At 45.7% G+C, this 17625-nt stretch overlaps 1 protein-coding gene across 1 annotated transcript; it reads left to right on the forward strand.

Annotated features, from left to right (window-relative positions):
* The first annotated feature begins 299 nt into the window (after positions 1-299).
* LOC138520396 (olfactory receptor 11H6-like) lies at positions 300-13115 on the forward strand. Its single transcript, XM_069632799.1, has 4 exons — positions 300-349; positions 6071-6984; positions 8002-8025; positions 12985-13115. Exons 1-4 carry the CDS (start codon positions 300-302, stop codon positions 13113-13115), a joined length of 1119 nt encoding a protein of 372 aa, XP_069488900.1.
* Positions 13116-17625: the final 4510 nt, after the last annotated feature.

Genomic DNA, 17625 nt, shown 5'->3' on the forward strand with positions numbered 1-17625 from the left:
TGCGACTGTTGGTATGGACGATTAGCATGTCGCATATGCGGTTTTCCGCGTTGGTACCGAAGTTACACAGGGCTGCTAGTTCCCTTAACTTCGTGACGTAGTCATCGACGGGTTCGGACTGCTCCTGTTTCCAAGTGTAAAACCTTATTCTATGGAGTACAGTGTTCTCTTTGCTGGCGAACCTCTTAATGATTCTTCTAACGGCCTCCATGAACACATCGTCATTGACGTCATCTACTGGTATCGGGGTAAGGCCCTCGAAAATTCTTTGCCCTTCCACCCCTAAGGCGTTAAGTAACATGGCCCTGCGTCTCACTGCTGAAAATCCAGATCCACCCATTGCCTCCACGTAGGTCGTGAACAGGGGCTGCCATTGTGGCCAAGGAATGGCAGGCCTACCTGGTGTCTGTAGAAAGGGTGGTGGCGGTGTGGCTCCCTGCATGTCTCTGCGCGGTTCTAGTGGTGATCCTCGTCGCCAATTTATGTTGTATAATGGTGCCTGAAGGAAGACAGGAGCCAGGCAGGTTTTTCACCAGGACTTTATTTCCAACAAGTCTGGATCAATGAAGCATAGATAATGTCCAGGATTAACTGGGCCAAACGTGGCCAACAGGGGTTTGGGTGCCGTGGCTTTAATTCGCGGCAAAACTCGTAAATATATTCCCGTGCTCGGAGGAGCCGGGAAGACGCTGCTCTCCGCGTCCTCAGCTCGTCCCGTAATCGCGCGTAACGCGCGGGGGCGGAGCTGATCGCGCGAGCGAGATCTCGCGAGAGCGGGGCTCTCGCGATACCTCTACACCCTTGCAGCAGTATTTATGTTAGATTGGCACAAAGACATAGATGCTGCTATCAATCCTAACATGGATCAGCTATGGCAGAAACTGGACTAGCAAGCACCTTGGCCAGGTTGACACCCAAGTGCGCCTCTTGGAAATTGTTGGGACAAATGCCACTTTGCTCTGGCCGTCATACATAGCTGATAGCCGCCAGCAGTGTAACCTTAGTCTACTCCAAGAGTAGTCGAAATCAGTGGATCACCAACACACTGCAGACTACTTACTGCACACTTTGAGCCCACTACGCCACGCGCACCTTGCACGCTGTCTGGGCTTTATTGAATCTGCCTCCTGGCAGGAAGTCCAAGTGATCCCAGATTGCATAAGACCAAACACAGCGAACACAGAGCATATGCAGCAAGCACTAGGTTCCTGGACTGCTGACTGCACACTTTGAGCACACTTCACCACGCATGGATTAAGATGCTGAATTTGTGAAGTACAGTATGGGGCTTCTGAGTTGTTACTCGTGACAGGCTTGAATTCAGCCACACAAGAGGTGTAATTGGACAGACCGCTAAGTAGTAACCTCAATCTCATTGATGAGGGTGTTTGCATCATTTATAGGCACCATACCGACAGCTGATTTTTTTTCAGACTGTGGCTTGGGTAGATGACCGCTTTCCTCTTTGTCTTCAGGGCAATAACTTAAAAGTTGTATGAGTATAAGATATAACAGAATCTGTAATCATTCCGACATTACCTAGTCCAAATGTGGAGTAATTTCCATTATAAAATGTCATAATTTAGTCATGATTAGTGAACAGACAAGAGAAAAGCACAAACACAATACATAAATAAAAGATTACCGTATATAGTTGAGCTTGAGGGTGATTAAGGATGTACGCATGCAAATCGTTAAGAAGCCTTCTCGATGCTGTATGTAAAATAAGAACGTCTGGAATAAATCAAAGTGCAGGATATTATTTAAAAAATCAAAGATCGCTAAGAAAGACCAAGATAGACTCTTAAACGCATGAAGTAGTCAAAGTGTAAAAAAAATGCATCCTATACATATATGATTGCCTATTGGTAGCAGGTGAAGGCACAGGAAAGACTCTAGATATGACCTTCTACTTGAAGTTTTATCTGGTGAGAAGTTTCCAAGCTGGAAGACAGCAACCGCCACCCCCCCCCCCCATTATACCCATTATGGTAAATTACACGCCAAAATATATAAATAGTAGTACATAGTAGTCTCTCAGTGTTTCCCAAAATGCAGGGTGTTCACAAATAAAAGACAGAATGGACCAGCAAGTGGAAGCGGAGTGGTGCAAAATAACACATTTAACACATTTTTATGCACAGGTCAGTATAGATCTGCAGGCGATTGTTGAGTCTTTTTTGGGAATGCACGGAGGAATGCCTGACTATCTTGAATGGCCTGTGCAAGTCCACCTCCACACCCCCACTCTGTCTGTGTCTGCAATGACAATGTTCACTGCCACTCACAATCCTTTGTCTTGCAGTAATGCAGATAGTAAACTGGTGGTTGTTCGAGCTAGTAAGCAGAAGGCCACAATTATGGGAATCAATATTGTGCACAATTTAAACTTTTCCAGCACAGTACACGGCTCACATGTCAAGAACAGTTCTCAGTTCACAGAGCTCAGTAGGGGTGAGAGTCAAGCAAAATATTTGTATATTGTACAATGGAGTCTTGGACTGACTTGCTTGGTAGCCTCAACTCAGTTCTTAAGGACTTCCTCTCAACTGTGGCATTCTCTTGGTAAATCCTTGGTAGAAACACCACACCATGTCACAAAGCTCAAGCCACCCACCTACAAGCAGCTACCGAGTCAACCACCAAGCCGACCAGACCAACAAACGACTAGTATCCAAAGCAATTCACCCAAGAGGCAGAGTGAGGAAAATACTAAAACCCAGAACTTAGAAAGTCAACCAGATGGGCCTTCTTCTCAAGTGAATTATGAAATAAAGCATGATGCCCACCAGTCTGGTATTCCATTACAGAAGCTTTTCTGGTTATGGTACATCACTTCAGGGTTTTCTCAAGAATCCTATAGGCATAACAGGTTTATTGACATAGTCAACTTTTGTTGTGGACAGCCAAGAATATGTAGGTATGATATGATATGATATGACATTAATAACGTGCCTATACAAAAGTGTTTCAAGGCGCGATGAGGCAAGGGAAGTGTAACAGAGGGAGGACAAAAAACAACGATCTTACTAGGCCCAGTGACATTGAGATTGCGCAAGTGCAGGGGGTTGGGGAATGGGGAGGGGAGAAGTGCTGGAGGGATAGATGGGCAGGTGCAGGTCATGGAATCAATACAACAAGTAGTGCAGCCAACAGGTGGCAAGTGCAAGTGTTAAAAGTGCAGACAACAGGTGTCAATAAGTGCAGGAAGCGGAATGTAGGGTTACAGATACAGACCACAGTGCAGGGGATGCCAGGAGGCAGTGTAGGTGTGCAACTGGATGGGTAGGGACCCGGGCCTCAGTTCAGAGGGTAGCCAGGTGACCAGTGCACTATCAGACAGGAGATCCGCTGGGGAGAGGAAGTGAGAAGGCAGAAGAAAAGAGGAAGGTCTTGAGGTGCTTCCGGAACCGGAGATAGTTCTGCTCAAGTTTCAGAGAGGCAGGGAGGCTGTTCTAGATTAAGGCACCAGCTGAAGAAAGAGATCTGCCCCCAACTCGTTGCTTGGAGAAGCAACTGACCCTCAAGGAGTTGGAGGTGGAGGAGCAAAGAGCTTGTGTAGGAAGATATTTCCGAAGAGAGAGTTTGAGGTATTGCAGTTGCAAGCCCCAGAAGGCCTTGTGGACAATGCAGAGGATCTTGAACTTGATCCTTGCTGTCACTCGGAGCCAATGGAGAGAATTTCAGAGCTGGAGAGATACAATCCCTGGGATTGAGGCCAAGGACAAGACCTCGCAGTCCTCTTCTGGATGAGTTGTAGAGGAGAAAGAGTAGAGGCAGGTAGATTTAGAAAGAGGCTGTTGCAGTAGTCCAGCTTAGAGAGAACCAGAGCTCTGTGGACAGTGAGCTTCTGGGGGAAGGAGAGGAAAGGAAGAATACCTCTGAGGAGGTGCAGCTGGTAGTTTGACTTTTTAGAGATGTCAGAGATGTGAGGAGAGAATGAGAGTGTGGAGTGGAAGATGACCCCGCGGTTCTTAGCCTCACAGGTGGGAGCCAGAAGAGGGCCCAAGGTGGGCGGCCAGAAAGTGACAGCAAAGGAAGGTGTAGGGGAGCTGATGTGGAGGATCTCCGTCTGGGATTAGAGAGGGTGAGGAGGTGGCTGAGGGGAGCCTGAAAGTGAGCTGAGTGTCATCCACATAGCACTGGAAGTTGAAGCAGAGTGCAGCTATGCAGTGGGTGAGAGGGTGAGAGATGCCAGTTATTGGTTGAACCGCCAGGAAGAAAGATTAGACCCTGGGGTACACCACAGGTAGAGAGTGAGATAGAGGAGAGGAAGGACCCAGGTTGTACCTGGGAGGGGTGGTCAGAGAGGAAAGAGGTCAGCCAGGTCAGGGCCTGATCGGTGATACCCAGGTTATCACAGAGCCAGTTGAGCAGGATGACATGGTTGACCGTATCAAAGGCAGAAGAGAGATTGAGTAGGATGAGGACATAGAGGTGCCTCACATCCAGTTTAGAGATCAGGTCTTCATGGATAGTCAGGAGAGCAGTTTCCATGCATCTGGCCACTCTGAAGCCAGACTGATGGTCATGGAGACAACAAACAGATTCACAAGGGGTCGGCTGAGGGTTTCTTGAGAAGAGGCTTCACAAGAGAGTGCTTCAGGTGAGAAGGAAGGTTCCAGTAGTGAAAGAGTGGATGCAGAAGTCCACCAAGGCTGGAGCAAGGGTGTCAATGTGGTCCTTGATGGTTTTGTATGTACAAGGAAGAACCTGTTTTGACAAGACTTTCATAGCTTGAGTTTCCCTTGAAGGGCTGAAGCATCCTTCATTTGGCAAGTCAATTGCCTCTCTTTTAAGATCCTCATGTATGGTCTTCAATGGCTCAATACTCTTTCCCACTGGTGATATGATATGATATGATAGGCTATTTATAACGTGCTTAATACCCAGAGGTTTCTAAGCGTGGACTGAACCTGTGGTGCTCTATGAAGTCTTGTTTCCAAGGCGAGCACGTTGCCCTGCACCATCCTCCCGAGATAATGGGGGTCATTCCGAGTTGGCGGTAGCCATGGTTCTATTAGCACCATGGCTGCCTCCCAAACCGGGTCCGGGTCCGATCTGGCAGAATAGGGACTTACCGGGTCATTCTGACCCTGGAGGACCCGGTAAGTCCCCATTCTGTAGACCATTCCCCATTCCCATTGAGCCCTAATAGGGCTCAATGGGAATGGGGAAGGCGCTAATAACGGTACCGCAAATTGCAGTACCGTTATTAGCTCCAAGGTCCCGTAGCGGGACCCGCTAAGGACGTGTGGTCAGACCACACATCCTTTGCGGTTCCCGCTAAGGGACCTCGGAATTGGACAGTAAGGGTTTTCCTGTCACCAGCATTATTACCGGTGACCGTTAACCTTTACCGCCAAAGTAGGAATAAAACCCAAGAACTGGGGCACAATAACTTTTATGGTCATTGGTTCAGATCTATTTTAAAATGTTTTAAGCCATCTACCGGAGTAGCCAGGATGCGTAATTTAGACCATGCCTGGTCTGCTGACTATTGATTCAGCGAGCTGCATCTCTTTATCATGCAGCTTGCAGAGCTGTCATCATCTGTCCCATTTGTTATAGTTTCAGGTATGTTTATTTCTAGAGCAACAACTGGCAAGCTCCTGGGAAGTAAGGTTATGTTTTTCCTTTTGCATTTTAAAGAGATTTCATTCTCACAAGGGCTACTTAATCCCCCTTATACAATTTGAGGAATTCTATTTCCAACAGATTGCAGTACTGGCACGGGCTACCTGTCCCTCTCTATACTGTTCCAGGTCCTCCACTTTCAACAGAATCCAGCTTTACCTGTACTACGTGTTCCTCACTAAGCCATTCTGAACCCTCCGCTTAAAACAAATCATTTAGCCACCCATTTTAAATAGACTCTACACTCACACAGGCTGTTATTTCTCTCTATGTGGTGCTGAAATAAATGCACAAATTATCTTATTCCTCTATATGTGGTGCTGAAATAAATGCACAAATTATCTTATTCCTCTATATGTGGTGCTGAGAATGATCCACACATGCTGGGTGCTGCCGCTTCAGTGATCTTTCTTTCTGTGTTTTATTTTTACAGTGTAGTGACTGGAACCACAAATGGAAGCCATACAGTGACACACTTCATCTTTCAGGGTTTCTCCAGCCACCGAGGGGTGCAGGGTGCCCTTTTCCTGCTGTTCCTGATCGACTACTTACTAACCCTTACCGGCAACATTGCCATTGTTTTTGTCATCCGAACGGACTACCGCCTCCACAAACCAATGTACTATTTGATGAGCCAGCTGTCTTTCTTAGAGATCTGGTATACAACATCCACCATGCCCAACTTGCTTGTTGGCCTGTTGCAGGATGTCAAAAGTATATCTTTCCCTGGCTGCTTCACCCAGTTTTACTTCATGTTCTCCCTGGGCGCCGTTGAATGTTTCCTCCTCACCATGATGGGGTACGATAGATTCCTTGCAATCTGCAAACCTTTGCATTATCACAAGCTCATGACCAGCCAGGTCTGTTTGTTTCTGACATTGTCCTGTTGGGCAGTGGGTTTGCTCTGGTTCCTGGTCCCCATCGTTCTGATATCACAGCTACCATTTTGTGGTCCCAACTTGATCAACCACTTCCTATGTGACCGAGGGCCCCTGATGGATCTTTCCTGCCAACAGGATTACATCACAGAGGTCACCCTCTTCACCTTTGCTACTATCCTCGGCCTGGGCACATTTCTAGTCATTGTGGTGTCCTATGTGTGTATCATGTCCACTATTGTGATGATGACCTCTGCCGACGGACGCCATAAAGCCTTCTCCACTTGTGCCTCTCATCTTATTGTGGTGTCAATATTCTATGGCTCAGTGCTGTTTATGTACATGCGACCAATAGGCAAACATTCATTTTCACTGGACAAGGTGGTGGCCTTGATTTACACTGTGCTAACACCACTTCTGAACCCTGTGATCTATGCTCTGCGTAACAAAGAAGTCAAGCAGGCCCTTAGTATCGTGTTTCACAGGAAATAACCTATCTTGCTTATTTGGGGACACACAAAAATCACCTGTAACAAATGAGAAACCCGGATGGAGTTAATGGAGAGGGCAAATGTAAATAAAATAAAAGGAAAATGCTTGTGAAGTTAAAGGACGTCACAGACAGTGTAGTCCCCATGGAAAGATAATGGATTACTAACCAGTTTCTACGTTCAGGCACTGTTTTAGGCAACAGTGAGTACTTCAATTTTCTTTTAAAAATTAAGATTTCTCTGTAAAGTATATAATATTATAAATGCTTAAATGTGTTTACTGATATCCAAAATATATTCCTGATATATTGGGTTTCGAAGCTGTGGTCAGGTGGAACATTTCCTCATTGAGGCCCATTGGATGTGTGGAAACGGAAGAAGGACCAGTGTGGAGTTTGTTGCTTTGAGAAGGTGACCTCACCTACAGAATTAGAATGTATGCGCATGTTCAGGAGGCCGTTGAAATATGCTATGTCAAAATCAATTGTCAGTCAAAAGTTTTCAAACTGAGAGAGAGAGAGAGAGAGAGAGCACGAGAAAAAAGAAAGAGAGAGAGTGAAAGAGAGAGAGAGAGCGAGAGAGAGAGAGAGAGAGAGAAAGAGAATGTACAGACAATGTGGGGTGATTTTCTTTTGCCACTTGAATTGCATTACTGTCAGCATGACAATCACAACCTGGTCGTACAGCAGCTGCATTTTCCGGATGGAGCGAGACATCAGGGAGACACGCTAAGTCCTCTCGCTCCCCAAATCTGCCTGTAGAAATTGTTGAAAGCCTCACCGATCGGTAAAAATGCCACAGAGTTTCTGCAGAAGTCCTTTGTGTTGTGGTACAAACACCTTGAGTCAGTGATGGGCTTCTGGCTGCTTACAGCACAGGCGGATGCACTTCTCTGTCTCAGAGAAGGTATTAAAGTGAAAAAACTAACAAGGACCGGATTTAATGTGCATTAAAGTGCCCTGAACAAAAAGGTTTCCTGTGAAGCAACAGCAGAGAGGAAATATTAAAGAGCTGGAGAGGTAATTTGCCATGTGAAGTAAAACCCTACGTTTCAGTTGTTTCAATCCAAATTGGAAATGTAATCCTATTTTGTGTTTTTATTTTCTATTGTGACATGGTTAAAAAAACAAACCTTTCACAATAACCGAAATAACTTATCCTCAAAAATACATTTTATTAACAAGTCTGAATCATGGCAAAAGACAATTGCTTAACAATACACAAATAGTTATACGACTACAAGCAGGTGCAAAGATATTGGGCCTCAATTTTAAAAAACCTGGTGGTAACCGGCCGGCGCTACCGGCGTATGGCCGCCGGACTGAAACACTGCTTCCGCCGCCTGATATCCGGGTGCCACCGGGACATTACAAGTGTGGGCGGCCCAGGATATCAGGAGGCGGAAAATGTTAGTACCATTCCCATGAAGCCCCTTAGGACTCTATGGGAGTGGGGACACAGAAGCACCGGCATCGTTGCTAGCGGTGCTGGTGCTTCCGTGACAACGCTGCTTTCCGGGGCCCTTGCACCCGGCAGGTCAGACCTGCCGTTCGCACAGGCCCAGGAAAGCAGAGCTGTAGTCTGCCGGTCCGGAAAGGGTGCTGGTACGTTGCTAACGAAACCCTTATTTCCAGACCTGCAAACTCGTAATGAGGCCCATTATGATAAAAACACACGTCATGCACACTTTAACACTAAAACCTGCACACACTATTAACACTTTCCTTCATTGTGCTAAAAATAGGATTGTATCTACAAATGTATTAAACGAAGGTGATGTAAAAATGTAAGGGCAGTGATTATTATTGAGATGGAAGAGCCTAACAAGATTCTTGTGCAGCGTCCATCTTCGTAAAACACTATAGAACCTCTCAAGGCTCTTTCAAAGAACAATTGGCGTTTTGCGCTCAATTCAGGGCAAAGGCAAAGAATATGTTTTAGGGATTCTACCAAATCTGACAGTTTACCAAATCTTCATACCGCATCAGGGAACACAACTTTATTTCTGATACGTGATATTTTGCACGTTAAGATTAGGTTCAATCTTAGACGCAGGAACTGTTGCCTCCAATATCTATTAGGAAGCCTTTTTAAATAGGCAGGTGGGCTACCCCACCTTCTGTGCTCCCACAATACGTCCTGATATCAGTAAAAAATCCCAACAGCCTTGCACCTATTTATCCAGTCGCGACCCCATAATTCTGTTTTAACCACAATGGCGACTGTATCAGCAACTCTTGAGTACACTCCAAACTCTTTAAAATGTGGTTGCACTTCCCACACCATTGGGTAAAGAGTACATTCATTTTACTCATGTATGAAACCCATATATCAACAAATAGGGATCCCTTTGGAGGAGTTAAATGCTTACTAAAGAGTAGAAGAGCACTCCACGTAAGTCGGGCTTTCAACTAAATGAGCCCTTGTTCAAATCTAATAACTGCTCTAGGAATGCAGTTAGGCAAGCTGAGAACACCCCTCCATAAGCTAACCTCAATACCCTGCATCTTTGACCAATCGAACAATAGTATTGTTTCCAGTTCATAGTGGATTTTTGCTATATAATATTTCAGTACTGGTTCGAGGGTAAAGTGCCCATATTTGTTTAGGACCTTCCACATCTTAGGCCTCATTAATTAGGCCTTAGAAAGCAGATAAGCAATGAATAGATGAAGCGAGACATCAGTTTCAAAGGTAGCGTATTGAATAGGTTTTATCGAGTGCAGAAATTCTTAAGATTTTGGTTTTACTCTTACTTACAATTAAATCATTTTCAAACGCGTATACCTTAAGACTCCTTATCAATCTTTCTAGGCCAATTTGAACATGGCCAATCAACAAAACATCGTCAGCATTGGCAAGCCACTTTAGATGGTGAAAATTCAACTTAGGTGACACCAATGCTCACTTCTCAAGGCATTCCTCGATATCCGATATCAAAATATTAAATAAGCAAAGGAGCGATAGTGCATCCCTGCCGGAGACCCCTCTGCGTATTTAAGGACCTGTTTTGGTCTAGTCTGACTCTTAAGATAGTATTCGAGTGCATATGAACAAGAATATTTAGTAGATCGGCGGGTGGACCCCACTGTGCAAGCTTGGACCATATTGTCTTCCTATTAATTGAATCAAAAGCAGACATGAAGCCCACAAAACATAAGAACATTTGTGAGAGTTTGCCAAACATGCTTTATATTGTGACACATTTAAAATGAATCCATTTAGGGAGGTATCTACAGATCTTTGAAATTGTATTAATGTGTCTTGATTCGATTGCCCAGTCCCCCAACTCTTTAAGAATCCTATTTTCTTCATTGGGAAGAATTTCAGAATGGGTCAGAAGAGTGCAACCGCCTCTTGTTGTGTTGTCAAGATTGTCTAAGTGCATGAGTGTATTTTCAACAGCACAGAAAGGAGAGGCAAATTATCTAGTGTTGATTTGCCTGAAATTCATCTGCAGGTAACACTCTGGAATGTCAGATTTACATAGACCATCACCGAATTGTATACGTGCCTGTTTTTTTAAGAACAGCTACTCGCCCCAAGAGTAAATGTAAATACATGTGTTCCTCAACTTCACTGCTGACTCCTAGCTGCACATATTTTGTATGCTGTATCTTAATTTCAAATGTGAGAACCAACATTGTGCTCGCTGCAAGAGGTCAAAGGCCCATGTAACACTGCCATATGCCCTTAAACTTAACAATCTGAAACTGTCGACAGAATCAACAACAGCACTACCCGCACAGCTACGGCAGCCAGTAACATGCCTTTTTGCAACAGTGGCTGCTGTCAATCCCCACATTCCAGAATAGAGCAGATTAATCACTAACACTTCATTATCCAGGGGTGCCCTAATTGCATCTCAACTGCATGGATGCAGGCGCAGGGCTCACACAGACCATTGCTCACGTCAATAAGAAGAACATTTGCCTGGACCTATTAATAACTGCTGAACCCATATGCATGCATCATAGTACTTAGCCGAAACCTACCCTTACCCAGAATAATTTGGCTCACACATTGTTTGTCAAGTGTTGGCAATAAAAGGCCATAGGTTTTTATTGTACAGATATGGTTATGCACATAACAATAATCACATATCATAAAAAATAATACACAATACTTTTGGGCGTCGGATCTTGGGTTTACCTCCTCTGGCCTGTGCCCGCCTTCTTATGTCCCACGACTTGTTGTGGACACCGTACAGTGTCCTGTACTTCTTTTTCTTTGTTCTTCTCCCGTTTTTTGTAGGGTGGGAGGATTTTGTGGTAAAGAAGCAAAGGTTTGGAAGGCACTGAGACAACAGTGAACCTCCTGTGTGTTTGGGTCCCCGTTCAGGGTCCACAAACTAATTGTGTTTTCTCAGAGCATGCCGCTCTGTATTTATAAGACCCAGGGGAGCCCTGGGTCTTTGATATGTATAGTAGTGGGGGCTGTTATGTGTCACCCCCCGGCCGGATAGCTGACTCTCTGGCCCCCCCGGGGGGGACAGGTCTTTGAACCTGATCCCTGCCTGTCTGTTGGCTTCCTTGGGTGCTTATCACCTAGCTGTATGAAGGAAGGGGGAGGTGATTGCTCACACCTCACCCTTCCTCAGCATTGTGCTGGGTAGACTGCGTGTCTCTACGACTGGGGGGAGGAGGAGAGGAGCAGAGGAGGGGGAGAGGTTGTGCTGCCCCTCTCCAGGCCTGCTGATGGTAACAGCAGTTACCCTGCCTCACTTTGTGAGGCACTTCAGCATTGCCCATAACTGCTGAACCCATATGCATGCATCATAGTACTTAGCCGAACCCTACCCTTACCCAGAATATTTTGGCTCACACATTGTTTGTCAAGTGTTGGCAATAAAAGGCCGTAGGTTTTTATTGTACAGATATGGTTATGAACATAACAATAATCACATATCATAAAAAATAATACACAATACTTTTGGGCGCCGGGTCTTGGGGTTACCCGCTCTGGCCCATGCCGCCACACGTGGGCAGGTTGCCGGCTGACCGCGTTCCCCCGAAAGTATCTCTTATTTAAAACCCCTGGAGGTTAGAGTTGCTGTAATTTCTCGAAAGAAATGTTCCATACCCGTAGTTGATAAGTGGGTGCGTCTTTGTGAAAAAGGTCCGGATCACCCAGTGTAATGGCTGGGTGCTTGATGAAGCCCAGTCCTCTTATTGTGCAGAATTTCTCTAGCCCCATGTTGATTTTTCATCTGGAAATGTCTACAGATTTATAACAGTTGGCCCCCTGCCATTTCTTCCTAGGTAGGATGGCTGAAAAGTATATTTCTGTCCCTCGCCAGTTGTGTGCGATGCCTGCAAGGGAGGCACACATGTCCTCCTCCCCGCTGCTACTAGGTCATTGCCACCTAAGTGTATGATCAGAAATTCGGGCGAGTCCCTGTATGCAACCAGCTCTGCTAATGTTTCGTGGATCTCTGCCCACCGCAGACCTCTGTAGCCCCACCACGAGGCAATGGTGTTCCTGAAAGGTGGCCTTTCATTGGTCTCCTCTGCCCATCGGCCCCTCCTGAAGATAAAAGAGTGGCCGACAATCCATGCTGATTGCAGTGTGGTCCTCCCTTCACCTGGTGTTTCTGTATGAAGCGGGCGAGAAAGAAAGGAGTGAGGGTGGCTGGCTATATTAATTGCGGTCTGATGTATCTTTTGTAACAATCTGATTTCCAGCCTCCTATATTTTTCAGTTGTTGGGGGGCTAAACCTCCCTGCCATGCTGAGGTGGCGGCACCTATTCTGAAGGAATGGGTGCCGAAACCCCTGGGGTCCCACCCCGCATTGTTGATTGCTTTCAACAGCACCCCTTTAAATTGGTACCGGCTTAGTGCCGAGGCGTCCTTGTGGATCAAGAACCTCCCCCAACCTTGGGTCTTTGTGCATTGTAAAGGTTGCTAATACATACTGGGCAGTTTACTGCCTCATCAATACAACAAATGTTGATGGTTCTTTTTGCCCCGGTTTTAGATTGTTGTATTTCTATGCTGATGCTCTCCTGTCTGACCCTGACTGCCATGACGCCCAGCCCGCTGCTGGCCTTGGTGCTGGAAGCAATGAGTTCACTCACACGGAAAGCCCCGAAGTATGCTAGGAAATAGGCTGTTCTGAACAGTAGGATCTCATAAGGATGCCAACATATGGCTTCCAGCTCGTTTGTAATTCGTACCAGTTTTCAGGAATCAAGGGGGCGGCGGGTATCTACCTGTGGGCCCTCTAATCTGCCCCATCCTTTTAATGCATAGGTAATGAGGGGGCTTTGGGTGGGGTTCCGAATCACTCCGAATTTTAGAAAATATGACACTGCGACTAGATGTCTTTTGGCCCAGTCCCTCTTGAAGCTTTGTTCATGTGTCCATTTTGAAAAAGTTTCTATGTCTTTCATGGTTATTAATTCAACGTGTTTTATGCCTGTGGCTTTAAAAACTGTCTGTAAGCACTTACTGTATAGCGCTGCGGTGGTGCTTGCAAGTGCTTTCCCTGCCATTTCCGTGAGGAAACATAGGGAGGTGTTGGCACCTGATTTTGAGGTGCCTGGTTCTTGTTGGACATGCCGGCCTAGGTTCTCTGGCACTGGCGTTGATGCTGTTATATTATTGGCACCCGTATTTGAGGTGCCTGGTTCTTGTTGGACATCCCGTCCATGGCTCTCTTGCACTGGCGTTGATGCCGTCATATTATTGGCACCCGTATTTGAGATGCCTGATTCATGTTGTGCATCCCGGCCTGAGCTCTCTGCCGCTGGTGTTGATGCTGTTATTTTTGATTTCCCATTATTTCCCAGCATTCTGCCGGTATTGGTGTCGTCTGTTCCTGGGCGTGAGGGGCTAGCTCACGGAATATTGGCCACTGAAAGAGAGATAAGGCAACTACAATGTTATTATCTGCCCCATCAATGTGCTTAGCTTTGATCACAATATTTTCTTGTAATGTGACTGCTGTGATGGCTCGTAGGACTTTTAGTACTAAAAGGCATTTGGTAGACCTTCTGTTTATGGAGCATATGACTGCCATGTTGTCGCACCACACCAAGAGTTCCGTGTTAGCGAGCTGCCTGCCCCAAATGTGTAATGCTAGCCAAATGGGAACAATTTCTAGGAGGGTGATGTTTTTTTGTCCACCCTGCCTGTTGCCATGAGTCGGGCTAGTGTCCTGCCACCCACTCTGTGTCTAGTATGGCTCCAAACCCCTTGCTCCCGGCTGCATCAGTAAAACTGACTCTTTTTGTCCATGCGTTCAAAGGTGTTCGCCAAAGCGCAGTCCCGTTGAACTTTATTAAGAAATTCCTCCAAATTTCCAGGTCTTGTTTCACCTCTGTGCCTAGTCGTATGTTTAGGTGGGGTTTGGTAAATGATTTGATTTTCCCTTCCTGGCTTCTGGAAAATATCCTACCTTGTGGAATGATTCTGGCAGCGAAATTGAGACTGCCTGCTAAAGATTGTATTTCTTTGACGGTGCCCTTGTCTTAAGTTATCAAGGCTTGTGTCTTCTCCAAGAGTTCTGCGATTTTTGTTTTGGGTATCCTGCATAGCCCTTGTGGAGAGTCAATTTCAATGCCCAGGAAAATTATGTTGGTGGCTGGTTTGGTCGTTTTTTCCTTTGCTAGGGGTATGCCCCAGAGAGCGGCCATTTCTTCTAGTTTTGCCAGGGCCCTATTGCATTCTAATGAATTTGCTGGGCCCATGACCAAAAAGTCATCTAAATAGTGAACTACTTTGGTCCCTGGTCTCTGTTTTTGAAAAGCCCATTGGAAAAAGGAGCTGAATTGCTCGAATAGGGCGCAGTATACTACACACCCCATCGGCAGGCATCTGTCTACATAGAATTTGTTGTTAAAGGTGAAACCTAACCATGGCTGGGAGTCTGGGTGGACAGGCAATAATCTAAATGCGGATTCAATGTCTAGTTTGGCCATCAGGGCGTTCCTGCCACATTCCTGTATGAGTTTTACTGCCTCTTGGAAGTGTGTGTACGATACTGCAGATTCTGTGTGTGGAATGCCGTCGTTTAGGGATAGGCCTTTGGGATATGATAGGTGGTGGATTAGTCCCATTTTACCTGGCTCTTTTTTGGGGACCAGTCTTAGTGGTGATATTATGTACTCTTTGAGGGGCATGTGGTCCCAAGGTCCAGCGATCCTGCCCAAGAGCAGCTCTTTCTTGATTTTGCTTTCCACTATTTGGGGGTTGTCCCTCGCTGATTTTAGGTTCAGAGGGATATTCTGTGACCCTGTGCTCTGAAATGGTATGAAAAAACCTTCAGAGAAACCCCATCAAATGTTTTTGCTGGTTTCCCTGTCTGGATAGTTCAATAGTACATCTCTAAAATTGTTTGGGTTGATTGGTGTCTTACCTGGGGCCAAGAATATGGTTGACCCAGGGTTGTTGGTACTAATCTTTTGGGTTTTTGGTTGGTAGTCTGGTGCAGTTGCTGGCTGCGTGGTCACCGTTGCAGTTTGTGCAGGTGTGTTTGTACCAACCGTCCTTGCCCCAAGAGCATTGTTTTTTTCCGAAGTTCCTACATGGAGTGTTGGCTTTTGAACTATGGTTTTTGTTTTGCCTTTGGGTATTGGACTTAGCCGCCCACGGCTGGTTTTTACGAAAAGGCTGTTCTCCCTTTTTGTGCTTTTCATTATCGTTGTTTCTGGGACCTGTGCTTTTGTTATTTTTGGAGGGGTTGGGGGAGTCCTCATCCTCTGCTGGGGGTTCGGCATTTAACATATACAGATCGTTTTGGACCTCGTCCCATTCTATGGCTGACCTCTCTGACATGCTCCTCCTAAATCTGATGTCGTATGCTAGCCAGGTCTTTCCTTTTTGTGCGACTTTCACCTCTCTTATTTTGTCCATGTAGGCCCATATTTTTCTCCCATCATGGGGAAATTTCTCTTTATAGATTGTTGCCAAAATGGCAAATGCTTGGAGCCAGTTGTCCCAGTTCTGTTCTACCTGTGCGTTTCTGGCTATGGCTTTCTCTTCTATCTTTTTGGGGTCTCTAAAAGCATCTTTTCCTTTGCATTGGGCTTCTATTAATGAAAAGATTTCTATGAATTCTTTGGCCCATATGGCTTCTTTAATTGTGGTATCGATATTCCATGCAAGGCATCTTTTATATCTGTTCAGTATTTCATCCTGAAAGGATTTCATTTTTAAATCTAATTGGGCGTTGCATATCGTTGCTATGTCTATTGGATTGCTGTTGCTCTCTCCCGTTTGGCCTACTGCCAATTCATTGGGAGTTGACCAAGTCTTCAGAGCCCCTGTTGGATCTACCGTGATTGCTGTTGGTGCAACTGTTGGGGCAGTAGTTGGTGCAGCTGGCACTTGTGGCTGTGCTAAGGCTGGTGTTGGGATAGCTTGGCTTGTTGCTGTTGCAGGGGGGGTGACCACTATGCTAGGTACTAAGGTTATGTTGGTGTTTGCTGCCCCTTGTTCCTCTGTTTGAGGTGATTGCTTCTCCCTCATTTCCCGTAATAACTGCTGCATTTCAGACATATTGTCACACAATTTGGCCAGCTTTTTGTTACCTTTCTTGTGGCCATCGGTCACTTTCTGTCTTTTTGACGGTGTAGTGACATCGTCTTGGCTGAGTGGCATGGTTATCCCATCCCTTGGCAGGCCCTAAATATTCTCCCTCACGCAAGGCCAACCGTAATGCTCTACTGATTCTATGGCTGCCAGCAGGTGTGGGGATTTGGGTTTTTGTGCTGGTGTGTTGGCATCCTGAGTTTTTCTTTTTGGACCCATGTCTTCCTTTTACCTGTTTAGTTTGGAAAGATAAAAAGAAATGAGTTTTGCTGTGACTGCAAACTCTGCACTGTTGCCAACATATTGATTTTTCCCTGTTCTTGGCTGTCTGATGGCTGTCTTTAAGCTAGTTTGGCCTTTATATAGCGATGCAATTTCAGGTAATCTGAGCGCTGCTTATTATTCAAGCAATACGGTGGTGGTGTTTATTTTATTGACCTGCCGAGATTACCAACTGCTTTGGCAGGTTTCTGTAAATGAAAAAGAAAAAAGGGGGGTGCTCTCGCTGTGCAACTTGCCGCCCCATCCCCTATGCAAATAAGTGTAAGCACAAAGGCCACATTTTCAGAGGGAGTTTGCAATCACACTGATGTGATGCTATAATACTGAGAGGGCAGTGTTGGTGCACACTAACATTGCTGTTCTTCCATAAAACTAACACATACCCGGGAGTGAAGAGAAGAGTGTGATGATGTCAAATCATCAGCGCTGCCATCTTGCGGTCTCAAAGGGGCCTCCAAGGAAAATTGATTTTATCTCCAGCTACTTGTGCGGGAGAGTATGACACTTGTGCGTATGCTGAGGCAATGCTAAACACAACACTAAAAGGGGGAATCCTGCAGGTGTTGGACCTAGCCTTTGTATAACAAAACCAAAAAACAAAACATGATATCAAATATATATCACAATACACAAGTTTTGTATGGATAAGAGAATTAGATGGAATTCAGAGGGCATTCTCTCCCTTGCTGATACAACTGGGAATTAATGTAGAAGGGGAGGAGGAGGAGTTAAGTATGAGCCATATGCCCCGTGCCCTGTCGATAGCTGCTAGAAGTTGAGTTGCAGAGCAACGAAGAGGGCA

Source organism: Ambystoma mexicanum, chromosome 13 (assembly GCF_040938575.1).
Source record: "Ambystoma mexicanum isolate Mex_15411 chromosome 13, UKY_AmexF1_1, whole genome shotgun sequence".
NCBI classification, from domain to species: Eukaryota; Metazoa; Chordata; class Amphibia; order Caudata; family Ambystomatidae; genus Ambystoma; species Ambystoma mexicanum.

Bases quoted from the DNA above. Each gene is read 5' to 3' on its own strand.
- LOC138520396 (XM_069632799.1), top strand. From the start codon at position 300: ATGGCCCTGCGTCTCACTGCTGAAAATCCAGATCCACCCATTGCCTCC. The intron at 350-6,070 runs GTAGGTCGTGAA...TTATTTTTACAG, and splicing joins GATCCACCCATTGCCTCCAC to TGTAGTGACTGGAACCACAA. The intron at 6,985-8,001 runs GTATCGTGTTTC...GCAACAGCAGAG, and splicing joins AGAAGTCAAGCAGGCCCTTA to AGGAAATATTAAAGAGCTGG.